This window comes from Apis cerana, linkage group LG6, assembly GCF_029169275.1.
Source record: "Apis cerana isolate GH-2021 linkage group LG6, AcerK_1.0, whole genome shotgun sequence".
NCBI classification, from domain to species: Eukaryota; Metazoa; Arthropoda; class Insecta; order Hymenoptera; family Apidae; genus Apis; species Apis cerana.
This window is the reverse complement of record NC_083857.1, coordinates 14,593,180-14,615,270: the sequence shown is the minus strand read 5'-3', so window position 1 is coordinate 14,615,270 and position 22,091 is coordinate 14,593,180. Positions and strand designations below refer to the sequence as shown.

Here is a 22,091-nt window from a genome sequence, read left to right as displayed (position 1 = left end):
CCTTAAATATTGATTTATAAATATGAATTTCATCGTGATTCACACCATTACGATTCTCAACCCCCCAGAATGGAAAAATGAATTTTGAACGTGATAAGTTGTACGATATAAACGAAATTTTTTTCTCCATAGAAAACCTACAAGAGAAAAATAACTATTACAGCAAACATTGAAAAAAATTATTAAAATTAACGAGCAAAAAGGAAGCGATCGCCGTGAAATTTTGAAGAAAATAGCACGGGAAAAAGAGACGAAAAACCACGTACTCTTGGTTCGCCTCTTTGTTTCGTTAATTCGAACCGTGGTCGTAGATAAAGCCGAGGTTGCTAGTTCTCAACTCGACCATTGCTCAGGGCCGTTATGCCAGGCCGTGAACGACAAGGAAAAGGAGATAGGGAGCGAGAGAGATAGAGAGAGAAAGAGTGAGAGAATTATAACTATGAGAGGCGCGGCGAAGCAAGGTGTACAAGGCCTAGGACGTTGTTACGCCCTCGGCAACCTATTCAAACTTTTCTCTCTCCTTACGACGAACGTGCGCCAATCATTACCGAATGCTTTTCTCCTTTCCCTTACACCTATACCTACGTTTCTCTTTTGGCTTGGCCTCTGCCTTTTCTGCTTTGGCTTTCGCGGTTTCCTCGACGTCCTAGCAATCTTCTAGCCCCTATTGTCAAAGTTATGCCACCCTTTAATGCATTTCTCTGTCTGTTCTGCGTTTTTTAACGACACTTTCGCGTGAATTTTTGTAATAATATAGTAACATATCTTTTCATCATTTTTATTATCGTTTAAGGATTTAATTTTCGACTCAGGTTCCGTTAAAATATCGATTTTTTTTTAGATGAAAGTTTTATAAAAAGTTGCATTCGTTCGATCCTTCTTCGATAAAATTCCTCGCGGTGTTGCTCTCAAAAGCATATTGTATTCGCAATCGATAAAATTAATCGAGGCGATGCGTTGCTTTATCTCAAGGTTATTTGAGATCACTTATCGATTTTGTTGTACAGTGGTACAACGTTCTCTTAAACATGAAAAGAAGTTTAAATTACGCGTAGATACAGTTCGACAATTATTTTACAAAAACTTTTGTTAAAAATTTGTTAAAAAACGAGAAAGGAATATTAAGAAAAATTGAAAAAGAATATAATGGAAATATAAAAATAAATTTATTTTGCAGTGTTTATTTTACTTAACTCGTCCCGTTATCCAAAACAAAATACATTGATATATATATATATATATATAAAATAAAAAGTAATGCAACTAACTTGTGTAGAAAAGGCAACGAAAAATTTTTAGCCATTGAATAAACATTTATATTTGACATGCAATATTTAAAAATTTTTTAAAACTTCAACAAGTAAATCCGAACTTCGTTTGTATATTTATCTTCTGTATCGATAAATTGTTCATTTTTATTTATATTCCATTTCAAATTTCATGCCACACGTTTCATTAGAATTTTTCATATATATTCCAATCTTCATATCTTGTTATCATATTCCTCGACTATTAAATTACAAAATTAGAAAGGATCCTTAGATACGAATTTTTCTTATTTTCAATTTATTTTTAATTGAATATCCACCATCGATAAAAGTGTTTATCATTTTATTTCGCGATAATAATCAGATAAGCCATTCCGCGAATCGTATATATTCGAAGGAGGCCAATAGATCAAGGTAAATGTGTTGAACCGATGAAAAAGAATGGAGTATACCCAACTCGTCGATGCTCGAGTGCTCGTGGTCGATAGATCACGCATCTAAGTGCACTAAATGTCTCTTTTTCTCGTACGTCGGCTATTATGCCGCAACTGCACCATTTTCGAATACACCGATTCGTAAATTCAACGCTGTGATCAGCAGAAATACAGTACACTCGAATACGTAGACGAGGTCGTATCGTTATTTCCGTGAATCGAATATTCACGTTAATTTTTCGTTCCATTTACTGAAAATTCACTTTTTTTTTTTTATATAATGGAAATAAATATCTATAATTTCGGTTGAAATTCAGAAAATTCTTTCCTTTCATTCCAATTCCATTTATTTTCAAATATTAGATAATCAGGGATTAAGAATGGATGTTCAAAAAAATTTTTCTTACCTTGAAACAAAGATGGTTGAAGAAATCACTCGATTGAACGCGCATATGATCCGTATTCTCAATTATTTTACATTTTGAAATTCCATTTTAAAGTTAATATATTCGTGGAACGTATTCAAAGGATTAATCTCTGGAAGAGTTCGAAGCGAATGCAAAAATGCCAATCGGGGCTTATTTATTAAGTTACAAGCAATTGAAGTTCGCGTTAGATAAAGCGAAACGGGAATAGAGTAGGACGGTGTTGCAACAGAGACAGTGTCTCTTTTCGACTAATGCAAACTTCATTTAATTATAGCTTGATAAATAAGTCGTCAATCGATATTTTTGTAGATGTTTCACGAATTAACATTAACGTTATGTACATTATGAGATTTAGAAAGAAATTAAATTTAAAACATCACCGCATCGATCGAAATATTAATTACGCGTTGCACGTAAATATCTTGAAACTATTTAATACAGATTTCAAAGCTGATCGAATCAATTACACCGACGCGTGCCAAGTCAATTTAATGGAAAGTTATGGAAAGTTCACGAGATTGTTACGCTCTAGCCAGCCGCAATATTTACTTTGGAAATTTCACCAGCGTATTCGTTGATCGTAAGCATACGTGATCTTACAATTAGTTTACTCATTGCGACTGCGCAGCTAATGTTCCAAGAGGTCTCGGTTACGTGTACTTTATAGTATAGTGTGTGCAAGTGAGTATACATGGATAGAACATATCTTATCTACTAGATATAACGTATCTACTTATTCTTAGATCAATGCTATTAACGCCAATGCGAGGAGAGAAGAAAAACCGAATATAGAAAGGAAGTATACGAAATTAATGTTTCGTGTACACAGATTTTTATCTTCTTTGTTCATCGATGACTTTTGTTATTGTATTTATTTTTCGTATAAAAATATTATTCGATTTCTGAAGCGATATCGCGTAATATAGATTTCTATAATAATATGATGTAACATAATATCAGCTTTTCAAAATTTCGCGAAGGTTATATTTAAAATTACAATATTAAAAAATCGAATCGATCAAACTTATCTCTAACAGGTTATATATATGTACATATGTAATGGGAAATGTTAACGTATTTTTGACGCTGAATTTTTCTCTTTTCTTTTTCCAGCATAAACGAGTATCTATTGTTTTTTTTATTAATATCGTTAACAATATCTTTAACAAGAAGTGTTTAAATTTGCAAAAATTTTTCACGAAAATGTTATTTTCATTATGTCCTTTTTTTTTTCAAATGAAGTAACTCTTTCTTTAGAAAAAAAAAAAAAAAAGAAAGTTGACGAAGGTAGGTGCCTCGAAAGAGCTAGATTACCGATGGAGGGTTAAGTACTTTCGCTGGAAACGGTACTACTAATGACAGAAACAATTATTTTTCCGTTTGCTACAGGAATGCTACCGAGACAGGGATGTTTTTATCTTTTTGTCATTCCGGAAATGTAACACGAGACAGGGAGAAATCTCGCGAGAAGCCGTTTCAAGGAGTTATTTGTGCCTGGGACACGTGACATCGGTAATCTCGAAATGAAACGCAAAAGGTACAATTGCAAGAATAATTGCCGTCTAGTTTGTTTCCTCGATTCTTAAAATGGGATCGTTACAAAAGTATTGCTTACTTTTCGTGGCGGGGAGGAAGAAAGGGACGAGTAAGAGAGGAGGGGAGGGGGAGTATGTTTTTCTCACGTAATTAGCCACTTCGAGCAAGAAACGTACTCCGGATAGAAAAAGGAAATGGTTCTGTCGGGAACACGAAAAGAACGTTTTTACCCGGGGAGAGAGAGAGAAAAAAAAGGGAAATAATTAACCTTACTTTTTTAACCATCGTATATAAACACCTCTTGTTTCTTAAACTCTTCTGTTCGAGATTTTCAATGTTTCAACTCGAGAGAGCGAAACGGGCTACCTGTCTTCTAGATAACTAGGGGAGAAAAGATAATGGGGGGGAAAAAAAAAAAAAATGGAAAAAGAGATAATGAAAAGGGAGATAATGAAAAAGAGTATCTAACTGTAAAATATGTAATTTTCCGAGATAATTGTAAATCTTTCATATTTTAGAGTTGAACTTTCGTTAGAAAAATCGATGAAATAATAAATCGAAATTTTGCAAATATTTGAAATAATAATTTGTTTAAAAATGAAATTTTTAAAGCGCCACGTTTTAATTTTTAGTTTCATTATTATTGTATTATTAATTATAACGTCTTTTTTTAAATCTAATACTATAAATCTATCCGGATAGATATTTTATCTTAACAATGGAAGCGCAAATAACCGCAGGAGGCAACTATCATCATCCGTTTCAAATACGTGACCACAATGTAAACTCTTCAATGTCGAAACTTGGTCGGATTGGACAAATTTTAGGAATTTACCCCAGAGCTATACGTCGCTCTATAGCTATAGAAGGAAACGAGATTACCGGCTCTGGCTTTGATTAGTATCCGTCGAGATTGTTTCTGATCGATAGTTGAATCGCACCCACGAATTTTAATTTTACACAATATCGTAGTTACATAGTAGAATAATATTATCATTGTCGTAACTATAATTTCATTTATGCATTTATTCTTCGAGTTAGGTTAGCACGACGTTACTGCATTATTCAATAAAAAAAAAAAGTGCGTAAAAAAAAAAAAAAGAAATACGAACAAAAATATTACCTATTCTCCTTTAGAAAGAATCTGGAGATTGCACTGGTAGGACATGTGAAAAGTAAGAAAAGTATTCATACCTGGAACAGGGTATGGTTCTGGATAGAAACTTTTACCGGCCGAGTCCATGTTAAGCGGAAGTAGAGCAACGAAACGAAAAGTAGAGCAGCTCCCGGAGAGGAATAGTTCTCAAAGAAATATCTATGTAATACATGACTTTGCTTTAAATTGCACAAAAGTCCCTTTAGCGATATAACATTTGGCGTGAATATGCGTATTTTTCGGCACTGCGATCTGTAATACACTACGATTCTTTTTGAAAAATACGTACAAAGAGGCTCCCTGGAATGTATAAATGTAATCAACATCTGACATCTCGTGACAACTGATCGTACACACGTGTCAAACTTTTTAGATATTGCAAATTTTCTTTTTTTTGTAAATCTGCACTAAAAATATAATAGGTAACGAGTAATTTAACATAACCTAACATAACCTATTTAATTTTTCGATTCAAGTGCACTTCGATATCGAGTATTTTCGAGTATTTTCATATTCGAAAGATGTCTTAACTAAAAAAGAATCGAATGAAGGTTCCACAGGATGATAAATAAGAACGATAGCAATGATTTCGAGGAGAAAAGCGGAAGAAAGAAATTTGAGATGAAACACGAAGAAACGGGATTGCAACGATTTTCACCAGTATCATCGTACCGTTAACCTAACCGAGAAACTTCGTAATTTGTTCGCCCGTTGAAAATGTATCGCGCAAGATTTACAAACATCAAGATACAAGCACGAACGTGTACAACGAGAAACAAGATTACCTTCTAATAAGATTTATACAACTACAAGTCTGTTTACCCGCGGTACGGTATACCATGTAAAATTCTTATTTTACAATGAGAGCACCGAGAGCGATTTGCATAGAACGAGTTACGCCATCCCTTTTTCTCGTTAATTGCATCTTGCTTGATGAATACGTTCGATCCAAGAGACACGGAGCTGCATCAAGGGCTATTTATCGTTTACACGTTACGATAAGTAGTTGGACCGCCTCGAGTTTTCCAACTAAGGGAAACTAGTTTATAAACTTTCCAATAATAAACGAACTTTTTAACTCGTTCCTTTCTCGAACGTACATACGTGAAAGCGTTATAATAGATAGAATAAATACGCGTGACTAATCTTCCTATATTTTCTAGCAACTTTTATATTAAACTTTTTGCAACATAAATACATGTAGATCATATACTGATGAGTTCGTCGAAATAATTATTTTGAACGAAGAAATAATCTCGATCATCATATTCGAATATAAAACGAATAATTTATTTGGTTTATGCATAGTATTTTATGCAAATTTTTCTCAATGGAATTTTAAAGGGGGGAAAAAAAAAAAAAAAAAAAAAAAAGAAGAAGAAACAGTAGAAAAATGAATAATTCATCAAAGTGAATTCGAATAATTCAATTTACGACACGAGATCGCGAGTAAAAAGATACGAACGATGAGAAAGACCTTTTCTCAGTATTAAATTATTTATGACTATTTATGCAAATTCGCATTTTTACGAACTAAAAAAAAAAAAAAAAATGGTGGAGTCTAGAGTTATTTCCTTTTTCCTCTGAAATCATCGTCCCCATAATATTTTGTCCCCATAAATTCGTAGATGTCTCTTCAGCCACGAAACATTCCGACGATAAACATTCCAAATTGAAAGGAACTAGAAATTAAGAAGGGGAAGAAAACGAAGAGCGAGTCGGAGGATAGCGAGTCGAATTCTTGGTCTCGACCACTTAACCTTCTTAACTTTAATCGATATATTTCAGACGGCCCTTCCATAATTAGAATAATGGAAGGTCTAATAAGGGGTTTCTATGCGAGGAAGATAATTGTGGATGGAAAGTTTAAAAGCATTTCTGGTGCCTTTGGTGATTAGAGAGTTCAGTGGGCGCGGTTACTTAGCTAGTTAACTCGTTCGCTTGTACGGCAAGTCGAATCGAAAGCACGTTTCGCTGACACGATTCTATCCTTCCTCTTATCTATGCAATTCGAGTAAAACACAACAGATTTTCAAATAACATTAACCGATGTATTGTTATACGTGTACTATCGCAGTGATTTGCATTTTCGACGAACGAACGTCACATTTTTATTGTGTGTGCGAATCGTTTATATTCGTTTATATTTGCATTTTCGAATATCTGGCTTTTTTTTGCATATTATGTAAATTAAGCGATTTACAGAGCAAAGTGTGCCTCGAAATTTGAAAAAATAATTCGAAAATAAAATAATCATTCGTCAAATAGATAAAACGTACGATAATGTTACATAAATTTTCCAAACAATTATATCGCGTTTCAATAAATCGGTAATACGGTAATTTTTATCGATGTTAAAGGGAAGAGCGAGGTCTTAAAATATCGTTTCAAATTTACAGCGATGTGCGCAGCGAGTAAAATTATTCGGTATTGAATTCAATCTGGATTTTAATAAGACCGCAACGAAATGTTAGACGAATGTGTGAAATTTATGGATCCTTATCGAATTGCACTCGACACTCGATCAAAAACGAATACGCGAAAAAGTTTCTCGTGTTCACGATTTAAAACCTGGAAATATTCTCTATTCGTATTTTATCGATAAATGCACGAGCGACTATACATTTTTCTCGATTACTTTGATGAATATTGAAATTATTATTATTATTATTATTATTTTATTACGAAACGAGTAAAAGAACACACGAAAGCCTCGTCACGTCACTAAACGTACGTTCCACTGAAGTACACACTGAAGTTTGCTGCAGTCGCGATATCGATACGCAAAATATTTCACTCGAGGAATAGCTACGTTCATGGATATCGTTCCCTATATATGTATATGTACATGTACGTATACGTTTTGCGATACATACAGTCGTACACACACCTATATGAGTATATTTCACGTAATATTTAGTGTAAGTTTCGCGTCCGTTATGTACATCGTCAAAATTTTTGTTCTTTCCTCGTTTGATCTTATATATACGTAGCATGATTTACAACGTTATTGCTTAGGTTAGAAAATTGCGTGTAAATAATTTAGTGTCCTATACGTATGTGCATAGACGTTGAGATAGAGAGGAAAAAAAAAGAAGGATCGGGTAAATGCAACATGTCTGACATTTGACACATTGAAAAAAAAAATCCATAGCTAATAATAGACATCAAAAACGTTTGGAATAGAAGAATCATGAAATAAAATTTCGAGTTTAACCTTGGATTAAATGGATTGATCTATCACGAAAAATTCCACAAACGGGTTAAAAAATCACGAGATCACGATTAAAAAAAAAAAAAAAATCAATGAAGTCGAACGTGCGGTCAAAAATTGCAAAAATTTAACAAAACCTTTTTCGCCGGTTGCGCATACATTTGTACGGGAATAGAATAAGCAGAAAATTTCTCTCCAAAAATTTCCACCGATTATTTATCACTATTGAAGGAAGAATAGATAATAACAATTTTCGAACGATAAAATGAAGGTTATATTTTCGAATCCCGTTCGTCCCCATTACTGCAAATGAGAATAAATGTGGCAAGTATAACACCTTGAGAGTGTCGATACATGTAAAGGGAAATTTTTTAACACGTGTTTACCTTATTATCACGCATCGTTTATTTAAAGATGAAAAATCATCCTTTTCCCCCCTTTCCTTTAATTTAGCTCGAGCAAAAAATCCGATGAATATTTACATCTTATCACTCGTGTATGAATTAATCGTTTTACGTTTCATACGTAAACGATATAATTTTCATATTTCACATTATGAATGTAAACGACAGAGAGGAGAATAACGCGTCCAACTATTCGGGCAAATTTATTATATTACAAATTTCTATTAATCTACCTTTGTGTGTTTATACCGTAATAAATTAATTATTTTCAGAATAATTAAATTTACACATATGTAATGACCGTGTCAAGAGGAATATATATCTCGATGGTGGTTACAATTAAATATCGATACAATTTCATTATTTGTCCTTTTTAGAAAGAGAGATTGGAGCCCTTATAGCCCGATATATATATATATATATAAAAAAGATAACTCTTCTTTCGAAACGAGGCAAGTAGTTTTTTCTTTTTTTTTTTTTTTCTTCTGTTCTTTTATAGTAATTCAGGTATTATGAATTTCCTTTCACGAATCAAAAAAGGAAGGATACATAGAGGTGTTTAAATTAACGCTTGATCCTTGAATAAAGGGCAAAAAAACCAGTTTCTCCAAAGTTTCGTGGCATAAAAGATTAATTACTTGGGCGATTAAGCTCGCCGGACAATAAGGAGGCCGGATTAAACAAGCAGATTGATCGATTTACCCTTTCTCGCTTCATCCACGAGGCGTTTAAACTGTAAGAAAGTCGACAAATATTTGTATTATTCTCTCTCTCTCTCCACATGCGATTAATCGTGGATATTTTTCCAGGAAATGACAATAAAATAATTTTCGAAGCGACTATGGATTTACCGCTCGATTCAAAGTACGTAAGAATTAAAAGAAAAAAAAAAAACTGCATCAAAAAATCTAAAACCAACTACTCCCCTATTTTTTTCCAACTACTATCTCTTTCAAAAAAAAATAAAAAGTGAAATCGAATGCGAATAGTACGGTCGCGTGTAATGATAAATTAGAATGTTTTACATTCACCGGTCAAGGGATATCAAGAGTACGAAAGACTCGGCGGGCGTGACGGAGTGCACGATGAACGAGGACAAGACCTACAGCGCTTCTTTCATCCTGGAGAAGAAGGAGAGCCCGGTGAATCCGTACAATAGGGTCGACTGGACCAAGATGTGCACGAAATGGACATCCTCCGAGAGCGAGATCTGCGTCGTCAACAGCCTGCCGCAACTTGACTGCAACTCGTTCCCCAAATCGTACATGGACACGTGCTCGTGCTGCCCCCGTGACATATTCGACGGCAACTTGGACGTGATGAACGAGAGCTACAGAGGCGCCATGGTTGGCAAGGACGAGGACTGCTGTAAAGTTAAGTGGGAGAAGAAGGAACGTTACCGGAAAATTAAAACGAAAGTCGTTAGAGCCATCAAGGTATACGTTGTTATATATAAATTGTAATAATATAATTGTATAATTATATATATATATTATAATAATATAATTATACGTAATATACAAATATTAAAGGTTAATTTAAGTGTGCGTTTTAAATAAGAGTTGGAAAAATTGGGATATTATTTTGGAGATTGATCGCTCGAATTCCGCGCGATTTTCTTTCGAGGATTTCTTCCAAGGATCGCGTAATGTTCCAGAGACACAAAATATTTTTGATACGAGGCGAATTACCGAAATTGAAGGAAGCCCTGGAGAAGAGAGGTTGGGTGCAAAAATACGAGGCAACAAAAACGAGAAATTTACCTTACGGTTAGTTCCCCGCCGTTTCTTAATTAAATCTTTTCCTTTTTTAAAATTCTACTCTCTTTGATTAAAAATATCAACGATATATATATACATATATCTTATAATTTCGCTCGTTTTTTAATTCCCCTCGTAGAAACGTGAATAGTAGTTCGTAAAAAAGCTAAAAATTTATTTACCAATTTTTAAACCGAGGAAATGAACGCCACCGATGCTTCCAGGCAGCGTGGCAAGCTTGGAGGCTAAATCTTTGGGCGACTTGACGCAATCGGACGGTTCCTTGAACGAGAGGGCGATAATTTTCGCTCTGCTACGCCACAGATCGCCAGACTTCATATGGGACTGTCGAAACGACTTCGTCGACTGGCATCGCAGCCTTAGCAGCAACACGGTCCTCAACAGATACCAAAAACCTTCCGTCTACACGTCCAAGGTTGCCCTTGTGCCGAAAATTTTTCTCGAGAACCCGTTTAAAAATATCGAAATAACGTGTGCGTGTAGCTAGGAATGGCTCGTTTGTTGGAGGACGCGCACTGGTTGTACGAGAAGGACGTGTCCTCCGTTTTGTTCCCGAGAAGTTACAACCTGAGCAGGGAGCCGAAGATCTTCCTCGAGGACTTCCGCCTGACAGCGGCCGCGGGCCTCTTGAAATGGTTCGTCGAGAAGATGCAAGACTGCTGCACCGACCAGAGCTGCTGCAACTTGTGCGGCCACCGGCCGATCCTCATGAACCGCCTCGAGTTCGCCATGAAGCGGTGCGAGGAGTTCGTCGCGTGCGAGAATCACCAGAACATCGACGAGGACATCGTGACCGAGTTCACCGAGGAGGAGTGGAACTCCTTTCTGGACGACTATATGGCGGCCGTGCACGAGGGTGCCGGGATCGAGATCAACGAGAAGTATCAAGATCAGATACAAGTGCGCCCCCAAAAATTTTTTAAACGTCGACCGATCTTCCCCCTTCGTTGTTTTCGTAGAAGTACGTGGAGATGGCGAGCTCGATATTGGCCAAAATGAAGGAGGTCGACCCGCAATACGAGCTCAACGGGATGAGGAACATGTGGATCTTGAAGCCGAGCGAGCTTTGTTGCGGCACGGGGATCAGCATATCTCACAACTTGAAGGATATATTTCGCAAGATAAAAAGTCGGCCCAAGGATTACTTCATCGTTCAGAAGTACATAGGTAAGGCATGGGTGAAGCAAAGTTTTCCTCCTCAACACCTTCCTCCTTTTCTACTTTGATTTCAGAACATCCTTTGCTCGTTCACGATACGAAATTTGATATAAGGCAGTGGTTCTTGGTCACGAACACCTTCCCTCTCACCATATGGATATTCAAGTAATTGATTTCATTCTGTTTGAAAAAAAAATTAGCTTGAGAAGATCAGTCAAATCAGGCTGTAAACATACTTGGTGGACAGAGAGAGAGATGGAAAGAATTTTCCCTATTTCCTCTCCTTATATTCCAGGGAGGGGCTACTTCGATTCAGCTCGAAACCCTACACTTTCTCGACCTATCACGAGGCGATTCACATCTGCAATACCGCAATTCAGGAGAAGTACGACGAGGAGAGGAGAAGGCGAAGGAAACGTGGAAATCCGGAGGAAGTCGTAAAAACGATTCGTGATCAAGGATGGGACTGCGAGAAGCTGAACGAATATTTAAAGTAAATCTCTCTTCGTTGCGCGAAGCATGACTCTCTGCTTTTTCTTTTTTCGCTCGATGGCGTTTTATTCGAAAGGGCGATGCTCCCATACACGGTCTCTCTATTATTTTCACGAGGGATAATATCAAAATTTATGTAAAATCGTCAACTTATATATTCGTATAAAACGCCCTCTGTTCTTCTAAAGTACGAAAAGCACTCGGGGGAGTTTTCGAAAGTAACGTTATGACGTTAAAAATTTAATAAAAGCGTTGATAAAATTAATCTTCACTTGCAGGCAAAACTTGGGGCTTAGCGGGGAGCCGTATTACGACAATATATATCCAAAAATGTCGGAGGCAATAATTCTTACGATGCTGGCCTCCCAAGAGCACATGGACAGGCGGAGGTGCAGCTTCGAGCTGTACGGAGCCGATTTTATGGTGATGGAGGATCTCTCGGTCTGGTTAATCGAGATCAACACGAATCCCCGGATGCACCCGCCCAGCTCGAGAAATACCAAGCGCCTCTATTCCAACGTTCTCGAAAGCCTGGTGAAAGGTTAGCAAACCACGATTCTACAGAGCGCGATGTAGACGGAAGCAAGTTGTCAGAAACCGAGAGTACGTGGATGAAAGTTTGTAGTGGCCGGGACAAGTGAGCGGGACGATATATTTCGATCTCCTTGCGAATACTCGAACGAGCTTTCGAAACGTTTAGCAATCGATTCCAGTTCCCGTGTTTCGATTAAACAACTAGAAACGTCAAGTCTCCGTTACACTTGAAATTTCGTCGCTCAAAAATTGTCCAGAAAATAGAGGAAACCATACTCTTTAAATCATTTTTTGAATTATCTCGATATCTCGATCGGTTGCCGAGATATGAAGATTCAAAGTTTATGAACTCGGTGACTTATAAAAATATATAAATACGCTTTTCCAGAAATCGCTTTTATCGCTTGTCCGTGTGAGATAAGTCAGTGAGGCTAGGTGCGAGCGATAGATCCGACGAGAACGAAGATAGTAAACGATTAAAAATTACTCTTCTCTTTACGCGACGATATCTCGACAACCGAAAATCGTATCGAGATGAATCGAAAAGCATTTTAAAGCGCAAAGTTCCGCGGTTCTAACGATCTTTTATTCGTTCACCGGAAATTGTTACATTTGGAGTTACAGCGATTCAAAGTTTTTCTAATTTTAATAGAATTTTATCAGGTTTAAGCCAAACGATTAAAAATTACTCTTCTCTTTACGCGATGATATCTCAGGAACCGAAAATCGTATCGAGATGAATCGAAAAGCATTTTAAAGCGCAAAGTTCCGCGGTTCTAACGATCTTTCATTCGTTCACCGGAAATTGTTACGTTCAGAGTTACAGCGATTCAAAGTTTTTCTAATTTTAATAGAATTTGATTAGGTTTAAGCCAAACGATTAAAAACTATTCTTCCCTTTACGCGATATCGAGATGAATCGAAAAACGTTTTAAAGAGGAAGATTCCATTCATTCGACATCATCGTTTTCGTTGTAAATTTTCGCTTTAAAATCAGAAAATATTTTTTCTCAAGATACGTTTCCGGAAGAAACGCGAGAAGAAGGAGATTAATTTTACGATTAATTTCAGTGGTGATGGACATACCGTTGAATCCAGACGCGGACACGGGCGGTTTCACCCTGATCTACAAACAAAATATACCCGATTTCCGACCTTATCTCGGCCCCTGCCTCTTCGTGTTCGGCAAATCGATAACGCTGGTCGAGCATCCGCGGAAGCGAGATAAGAAAAAGAAGAACGGTTGGGCGAAGTCGCAGCAGCAGCAGCAGCAGCAGCAGCAGCAGCAACAGCAAACGCAACAGCAACGCGCGTGGACCGCCCCGCCGATGATTCCGCGCCTAAGGGAGCCGAAAATAGTCGACTTTATCGACTATTTGAACACGGCTCGGTGTACAGCGGCCAACTGAATATTCCCATCGTTACCGCCGATGCATTCGTCCGATCGTTTAATCGGGGAATCCGGCCACGAGAAATCGCCTTTTCCAACTTTAAGTGAATAAAGGGGACGGTGAACTCTGCAACCTCGATACGGGGAAACGTGGAACAGTCGTTTTAAAGTCGGGACGACCCAGTTTTTCGCGGGGAAGGTCGAACATCGAAAACGGTTCTGGTAGGCGCACGCGTTCAACCTTTGCGCCCGACCAGTTGGAGGAGGAGGAGATGGAATTCTCTCTTCCCCGAAGAATCGGGAATCGCGTTATATTCTCACCTTGGCGGCAAATTTCGTCGTCGTTAAAGGACACGAAATTCGTAAAACAAAAAATTTCCCTCCTGTATCCGCCGCTCGAGAGAGGAGCGTATCTCGTTGGACCACGATTTTCTCCCGGCTTCTACCTCCGTTTAACCGCGTGTTTTAGCGCGTATATGCGGGGTATGCGAGTTGCACCGTTAATTGACGCACGAGAACATAACGAGAGATAAAAGTAATCGACGGTGTCGTTAGCAGTATCGTCGCTATGTCATCGTTTCTTCGACTGAAAACGTGATCGTGGAAAGCTGAAAAGTAAAGTCCACTTTTTTTTCTTTTTTTCCGATTTCTTCTTTCGTTCTATTCATGGTGCGAAATAGAAACGAATTTTCTAGTAGTTTATTATACACATACACCGGTCATTTTTTTTTTCTTTTTTCTTTTTTTGTATCGAATAATTTTACCATACGATGAAAATCGTTTCTACATTTTTCTAAATAATTTATGAATAATTTGAAATGAAACATTTGGGAAACATGAAAAAAAAAAAAAATTTTTTTGCGTTTATCGGCTAACTTTTGGGTAATTCGGTAAAGAGAAATATATATATATATATATTTATAAATTTGTTCCCCTCGGATAATATTTAGAGAAAGAGAAGTCAAAAAAAAAAAAAGGTAAAGACAATCGTTTTTATTGATATGTACATACAATAAATTTATTTACAAATAATACAATAAATTTTTGACGTCGGTACGTTATTCGCCCTTGATGATATATCTTAACAAAATACTACGCTTTTATCGATTATTGTGCCGTGCTGATATATCGAAAACTCTTTGGTCACGGAAATTGAATGTAAATGTAGGTAATTATCCGGTTTTTACCCTGCGCAAATATTTATATCCGAACGAATGTTATCGGATCGTTAATAGAGGCAGTGCGAATCCATTCGAAACCGCGTGAAAATCCCGGGTAAAAATTCTCTTCTCCCCCCCCTTTAATATCCCCCGATCCTCTATATATACCCCCTTATACAAATATTACGTTGGCTACTATTAAAATTATAAAACACATTGGCAGTGTCTCGGCGTACGACGAACTTCCATCTCCGTGATGCATGGCTGCCGGCCTTTCCTCTGCAACACACAATCGTTTCCCCTCCGTTATTCCTTTATTTAATCTATTCGATCTTATTTATTCATTTTCAAGCAACGTTCTTCTCTCGTGATTTCAAATATTATATATATATATATATAATAAAACAAGAAGGGGTTCGATTCGAGAGGGAACGATCAAGGGAAAGAACAAGGGAGCAGACGTTTCGCTGATGACGGTGATAAATCACCGGCCGTCGCACGCCGACCGACGTGTCGCATCGATCCGCATTCGCGTCAGGTAAGGGGTGTGTATCGCGACCCATTGTACCGAGCAATTAACGCTTGAAGTTGATAAATAACCAGCCGGAAACTCGGGCTTAACTTATTTCGAATTATCCACCATCGCCATCGTTCTCGGCTCCGGGAGAGGTTGATAAGCTAGGACCGTTGATAATTTACCGAATAAAACGATCTTGTTCTCTCTCGATCTATTTTCTGAAATTTCTGCTCGTTTCGGAGGTGGGAAAATATAAGTAAGTAGATAAATAAAAGCAAGTTTGGTAGGAGGTATTTCGTTCCGGTTTGTAATAATTTTTTGTTCGAGAGGTAGAGAGAGAGAGAAAGCGAAACAGAACCACGATGAAACGTGAAACCACGCGACGCGTTTAAGCTCGTTCCTCTCTCTCTCTCTGCGCTGTTGCTACTAGAGTTGGCAACCGTGTCAACTTCGCGCCTTCGTATCCACTCGTCGAGACTCGTGTCGACGTAACGCCTCTTTACGAATTTTTAAATTCTAAGCGTCTCCGCTCCCCACTCTTTGCTCGGATCGATCCGGACAAAAAAACGTCGATTCTAGAGCGCGTCTTTCTTTCGTCTCTTTCGTCGTCTTCAGAACGAGAGAAGAGAGTTTTCGAGGAGACGAAAAAGGAATTTCGATCAACTGGAAAAATAGGGCGATTCTCACAGTGGACGTACGCGCGGATATTTTCCACTGTCGACGAACACGAGTGCAGATCGCATCGCGTGAATTTCGGTTTACTTTATGACTGGTTGTGGTGGGGGGATTTTTTGCATCGTGGCGGTCGACGTGAACGTATCGTGCATATCTTCTACGGTGATACAATACGATCGGATGAAGAGAATTTCCTATTCTATGCTAGTTAAGGATCGTATAGCGAGGATTTTTCTGTTTTATGACGGTCATGGGAGGATCTCTTATTCCGTGACGTGGATGTACGCGTCATGGCGGATTTTTCGATTCCATGGCGATACATGATCGGATCATGGGGATTTTCTATTCTATGCTGAGGATCGTTCTATTTTAGCGAGGATTTTTCTATTTTACGACGGTCACGGGGAACGTACGCGTCCTAGGGATTTTCTATCTACGTCGTGATCACTTCCCCATATTTATAACATGTATCGTGACGCATGTATCGTGAAATTTTCTCTTCTACGATAATCGACGCATACGATCGCGTCGCGGAAAGGTTTTTTTTCCTTCTTTAACTCGACGAGAATGTACGCGAAACTCACGGGGAGATTTCATATTCTGCGATCGGCGCGAACGTACAAGAATTCCTAGTTCCAACGATTACGTGGACGCACGCGCCACGTAGATATTCAACCGCACGGCGATATACGATCGGATTTCTCCGTATATTATACACGTGACGTATGCATCGTGAAATTTTCTCTTCTATGATAATACGATCGCATCGTGGAAAAATTCTTTTTTTTACTTCGAACGCGTCGTACAATGATCGTCCCATGCATTTTTTCAAGAAGTATGAGAAAGAAAAAGTTTTTTTTCCTCTCGAGCACGAAAATAAGTAGAGTACAAGTATCGTCATCAATATGCACGCTCATTTTTGGATTCCTTTCTCACCTTTTCCTTCTTCTTTTTCCACTTTTCTGATAGAAGAATTCAACGTTCCCATCGTTGAACGAGAGATTAAATTTTTAGGTTGGACGCGTTAAAAAGGAAACGTTCGACTCACCGTCAACAACGTGCACCTTGATTCTGTTCGGATTCGCGTTGCTCGGCTCGCAGGTGTATATCCCAGAGTCGGTCATCACCGCTTTCTGGATCATTAAACGGCTCGTCGTTTCTGGCCCTTTCTCCGTCACCAGGCTAATACCTCCCCGCGGCGAGTCGAAGTTAATTACCTGCACCGAGAGATAAAAACATCTTTATTTTTCTCATCCCATTTCCTCCCCCTCTCGTCGATTCCCCTTCGATCTTTCGCGAACACACACACACATCTTTATTCTTTTTCATCGGAATCGAAATCGATGAGATAGAACGGGGTTTTAAAAAATAAAGAGGTTGCGTTACAACTCTGAAGCAGTCTGGTAAATTCTTCGATTCACCGTGAAAACCAAACGGTCGGAGGAAAGAAGAAGGCTCTCTCCTCCCTTCCCCGGATTAAGTCCGGATTACTTCTCCGGAAGGGGAGGGAGAAGACACTTGTAAACCGTGGAATATAAGGAATATAAAGTCGCGCTCGTTGAATGGAAGCGCAGGAGATGTACGATTTTTTTTTCTTTCCTTTTTATTCGATTTGACGTGGAAAAGAGCGTTATTTAACGCGGACGTACGTTTGTGCAAAGGGGTCTAAATACGACTGTACAACCGAATCGTATTTACCCTTCAATCAGCAGATTTAATAGAATCCACAACAACAGGATGGGTCCGTTTGAAGAAATATGAGTTTTTTTTTTTTTTTACACAAATATAATACGTTGACCTACTTCTCTCCCCCTCTCTATTTCACGATTTATTTATCTCGGGATTTATTTCCTTACTCGACCGGGGCAATGGCAATGTTTCGTGATATAATTTGAACAGCTTGATTTTTTTTTTCGGACCGCGCTTTACAAACCACCGTGAAATTGTAAACTGTTGTTGTGACGTTAATGCGTCTCTTTCGTTGAAATTAATCCTTTGAACGCCACCGTCGCGATATCAACGTAAATTAAGATAAAGTTAATAATAATAATATTATTATTTCTCATTATTCCTAATGTTCATTGTATTTGTATAGTGTAACGGAAAATATTCTTAAACTTGGCTCTCAGTCTCAAATGTTGAACCTTTTTCTTAAATAAATAAAAAGCTCGACAAATTGTTGATTAAGAAATTATTACTTCGTTGCGTTTATATACATACTCGAACTAAACACAAATACACAAATAAATTCCTCTTCGAAATTTATAATAATCGAGAAAAAAGAAAATTAAAATTAAAACAATTCCTTTGGAAGAACAGGGAAGATTAGCCGCGTAACTTCTCCCGATTTTCGGGATGAAACGCGTGGCTGATGCGCGCGCGCTTTCTTTCTCGAAGAGAGAACAAACAGAGAAAGAGAGAGAGAAGAAAAAGAAAACAATTTCGCAATCATCTCCTCTCCGCGCCCTGTTTCTTTCTCATTTATTTATACATGGAAAACCGAACACCACCCAGCGGATTCTCGCATTGTAATAAAACAGGAGTACAAAAGGTATTCTTCAAGGTTTCGCGAAAAGAATATTTCCTTTGAGCGAAAGGGAACGAAGCGAGAAACGAACTGCCGGATTAATAAACACGCGGCCTGCCCACGTGCTATCCTCGACGAATCGAATCGAGAGCGTCGACCCCCCACCATTCCGTCTCGAGAGATTATACCCACCTCGCTGTTGTGACTCCAGATCATCATGGGCGGTGGTTCCGGAGCGTACTTCACCACGCAGGTTAGGTTGATCGTGCTACCCTTGTTCACGAACAGATCGGGCGCTCCTATGATGATGGTGATCGGTTCTGAAACCAAGTTTTTTCTTTTTTTTTATTTTTTTCAAGAACAAAACATAAAAGTGATCCCCGAGAATCAGAAAACAATATGTAATATCAATATCGTTTTTTACTTTTGATTATCTGTCGTCATAATTTTTTACAACTTTGATCAAGAATTTTTATATACATGTACGTATATTTTTCTTTTAATTTATATTATTATATTTAATTTATGTAATTTATGTATGTAATTCGTTATTGATTTAACAAATTCGAATAAAAAATAATTGACGATTATAATTTTCTTTTTGGCGACGATCAGAATTATATATAGATAATATCGACATCGTTTTTTATTTCTGATATTTGTCGTTATAATTTTTTACAACTTTGATCGTATTTTATTTATAGTTTAATTTATGGATCGGTAGGTTCATCTATAATTTTGTCGTGGTAAAACAATTATTAATCTGTCTCGTAAGATATATTCACCTGGATCGATAAATTTTAAATGTATTTTATTCGTTACTCGTTCAATAAATCCGAATAAAAAATAATGACGATTCGAAAAAGTCGGAATCTTTATCAGGATGGATTTCGATGATTTTTATAGATACGTTATAAAAATCGACATTTCTTTTATATATGTCGCGCGAGCACATACATTTTTGTTATCTCTAATTCTCTTTAATGTAAACAAGCACGGGAGTGGCCTGGCAAGTGAAAACATATAACGGATGAATTAATAAAACATCAGCGGGTTCACACGAGATGCTGAAATAAAATATAAAACGATCCTTGATGATCAAAATAATAATTGAAATTATATCAATATTATTTTTACTTTTGATAATCTATCGTTGTAATTTCTTGAAACAACTTTTTTTTCAAACGATCGAGCAAGAGATTTTTCATCATCGATCCATCAGCAATATTGTATTCGACGTCAGATTATCGATCTCAAATGTGGAGAGAATAGGTTATATTTTTTAAAATGTATATTCTATGTACATATTCTTTATTAAACATACTAATAATCCATCAGCAATATTGTATTCGATCTTTGATGCCAGATTTCAGAAATGTACATTCCAATGTAATGATCCATCAGCAATATTCGACGTCAGATTATTGATCTCAAACGTGGAAAGAATGGGTATTATATTTTGTTTAAAATATATATTCTATACTTTACGTATACTTTATTAAACACTAATGATTCATCAACGATATTGAATTCGATCCTCGATCCTCGGGATCAACGATTTTATCATCCCTTCTTCTAATATAAATAAAAATTATATCCATTTAAAATACCTATGATTAAAATATCAATTTTTATTTATCACTTGCTCGAACTATTTTATAGCTATAGTTGATCACCGCTTAATGGCCTCGTTCAACCAGAATTTTTCGTTTGATATTTACCCTTTAAATCGTAAGTTTGAACCGTATTTTCTCATTTTTAACATTTTGGATTTAAACTGAAACGACGGAGCAGCGTGAAAACACGCGGTTTCTTTTTCCTTTTTGAATTTCGAATCGAAAGGAAAACATTTTTAAAACGAGACATCGAAAAAGGATCGAACGACGAGAGAGAATATACGAAAGCGTACGTTGGCAAAGCGTTTTCAGGTCAAGTCAGCGCGATAAGATCTCCCACTCTCCCTCTATCTTTCTCTCCCTCGTTTAATAGTACGAGAAGGTGAGAAGGATATCGGACCAGTCATTAACGGCTAGGATATACGAGCCGCGGACGGCCTCGTTTCGAGACCCGCCTTTGTAACGCTCGCGTAAAATCTTCCGCGTATCCTCGATTAATCCTCTCGCTACACATTTATCTTCTAATTTCAAACGCATCGATCGAGAAATACTTTACGCTCGTTTTCTTCTCTGCCAACGACGAAAAATGCTCTCGTTACTTAGATTTTCTTCTTCTAAATTCTTTTTTTAAATATATTTTCGTGAAATTTATCGTATCTTTTTTCCAAGTTCGAATTACATAGTTTCGGTGAGGAATTAATCAAGGAGAAGGGAAATTTTTGAAATACGAAATTCGATTTAAGAAAGATCGAGAAAGAGGGGGGGAAATATCGGTTAATTTCGTTTCAAAGGGCGAAGCCTCCACTTTTGCGCGCGCTTTCGAATTGAATTTTTTCACAAAGGCCCATTTACACGTAAAGGGCAAAACAAGAGTAAAAGGTAGTTTCTTTCTTCCCCTCGAATATTTAACAAATTCAAAAGATCGTTTAAAATTCGTCGAATGGCGAATCTGTATCGAGGTGTACCCCTTTGTGCCTCCCTATGAATTATTACGCGATTTCTCTTTAAACTTCTTCTTTTTTTTTTTATCGATGATCGAAAAAGCAGACACGCCTCGAATTTCACGAAAGGCATATATTTATATTTGTGATGAGTTTACGTTTGAATCTATCGAATTGTTACGTCCATAATAGCATCAAAGGTAACATCGCGATATGAAAATTCAAACAAATCGAATATTTTGATATTTCGAGATACTTCGAGGGACGGCTGTTCTCGAGTTACGCGATAAAACTGGGAGAGGAGGGGGGGAATACATGAAAACAGTTAGGAATAGTTGAAAGTTATTTTTTATCTCATTCTTATAAATTTATTTCCATATTAAACTCCAACGATTAACTAAACCAACTAGCTCGTTTCTCCATAGTTGAATAGACGATGGCCCTCCTTCTTTCGAGAACTTGCGAAAAAAAACTTTTCCTCAACTCGGGGAAGGATAAAGTTTTCCATCGAAAATCTTCCTTACCGACTATAGTCAAGTAAACGGGATGGCCGATAGGCGGTGTCGTTGATATTTGGCACTCGTAAATACCGGAATCCTTCTTCTGAGGATATCGTATTCTCAACGTCCATTCCTCGGCGTGGGGAAGGTGCAACGCCTCGAACCGTTGGTCGCTTGTGTACGTGTAACGGCCGACCGTCAATAGATGTATGTCTCGATGCCTCACCCAGGAAACCTGAAACGAAAAACTGTAAACAAACTTTCTCCTCCCCCCAACAAATGATATTCCCCTCTCTGTGTTGAAGCAAAATTGAGACCATCGCGAGACTCGTACGCTTAAAACTGAAAAACGCTCGTCAC

General features: G+C 37.5%; 3 protein-coding genes across 8 annotated transcripts in view; 1 reads left to right on the top strand and 2 right to left on the bottom strand.

Annotated features, from left to right (window-relative positions):
• The window catches only part of LOC108003248 (lysosomal acid glucosylceramidase), a 29,283-nt gene extending 26,567 nt beyond the window's left edge, over positions 1 to 2,716 (bottom strand). The window contains exon 1 of one of the 2 annotated variants that reach the window (XM_062076582.1): positions 2,680 to 2,716. The gene's annotated coding sequence lies outside the window, so the exon portion shown is untranslated. Of the gene's footprint in view, positions 1 to 2,109; positions 2,240 to 2,679 lie in introns of those variants that run through there. The other variant, XM_028669435.2, reaches the window with a different exon arrangement.
• Positions 2,717 to 7,541: 4,825 nt separating this feature from the next.
• Positions 7,542 to 14,836, top strand: LOC108003234 (tubulin glycylase 3A-like). Of its 2 annotated transcripts, XM_062076579.1 has the most exons (12): positions 7,542 to 7,672; positions 8,713 to 9,175; positions 9,250 to 9,304; positions 9,480 to 9,876; positions 10,098 to 10,209; positions 10,425 to 10,636; positions 10,705 to 11,121; positions 11,181 to 11,388; positions 11,454 to 11,544; positions 11,675 to 11,872; positions 12,150 to 12,412; positions 13,477 to 14,836. In XM_062076579.1, exons 3-12 carry the CDS (start codon positions 9,282 to 9,284, stop codon positions 13,812 to 13,814), a joined length of 2,259 nt encoding a protein of 752 aa, XP_061932563.1. In that variant the 5' UTR covers positions 7,542 to 7,672; positions 8,713 to 9,175; positions 9,250 to 9,281; the 3' UTR covers positions 13,815 to 14,836. The 2 variants fall into 2 exon arrangements, with proteins under 2 accessions (XP_061932563.1, XP_061932562.1); XM_062076578.1 differs by lacking the exon at positions 7,542 to 7,672 and having other exon boundaries at positions 7,708 to 9,175.
• The window catches only part of LOC108003259 (zwei Ig domain protein zig-8), a 28,260-nt gene continuing 20,942 nt past the window's right edge, over positions 14,774 to 22,091 (bottom strand). For all 4 annotated transcript variants that reach the window (XM_017065412.3, XM_028669442.2, XM_062076585.1 and 1 more), the window contains 4 exons: positions 21,756 to 21,966; positions 18,867 to 18,994; positions 17,196 to 17,364; positions 14,774 to 15,234 (listed from right to left, as the gene is read on the bottom strand). In XM_017065412.3, the coding sequence (XP_016920901.1) occupies positions 15,128 to 15,234; positions 17,196 to 17,364; positions 18,867 to 18,994; positions 21,756 to 21,966 (615 nt within the window). In that variant the 3' untranslated portion in view covers positions 14,774 to 15,127. The remainder of the gene's footprint in view (positions 15,235 to 17,195; positions 17,365 to 18,866; positions 18,995 to 21,755; positions 21,967 to 22,091) is intronic.

Bases quoted from the DNA above. Each gene is read 5' to 3' on its own strand.
- LOC108003234 (XM_062076579.1), top strand. From the start codon at position 9,282: ATGGATTTACCGCTCGATTCAAA. The intron at 11,122-11,180 runs GTGCGCCCCCAA...TTGTTTTCGTAG, and splicing joins AGTATCAAGATCAGATACAA to AAGTACGTGGAGATGGCGAG. The intron at 12,413-13,476 runs GTTAGCAAACCA...GATTAATTTCAG, and splicing joins TCTCGAAAGCCTGGTGAAAG to TGGTGATGGACATACCGTTG.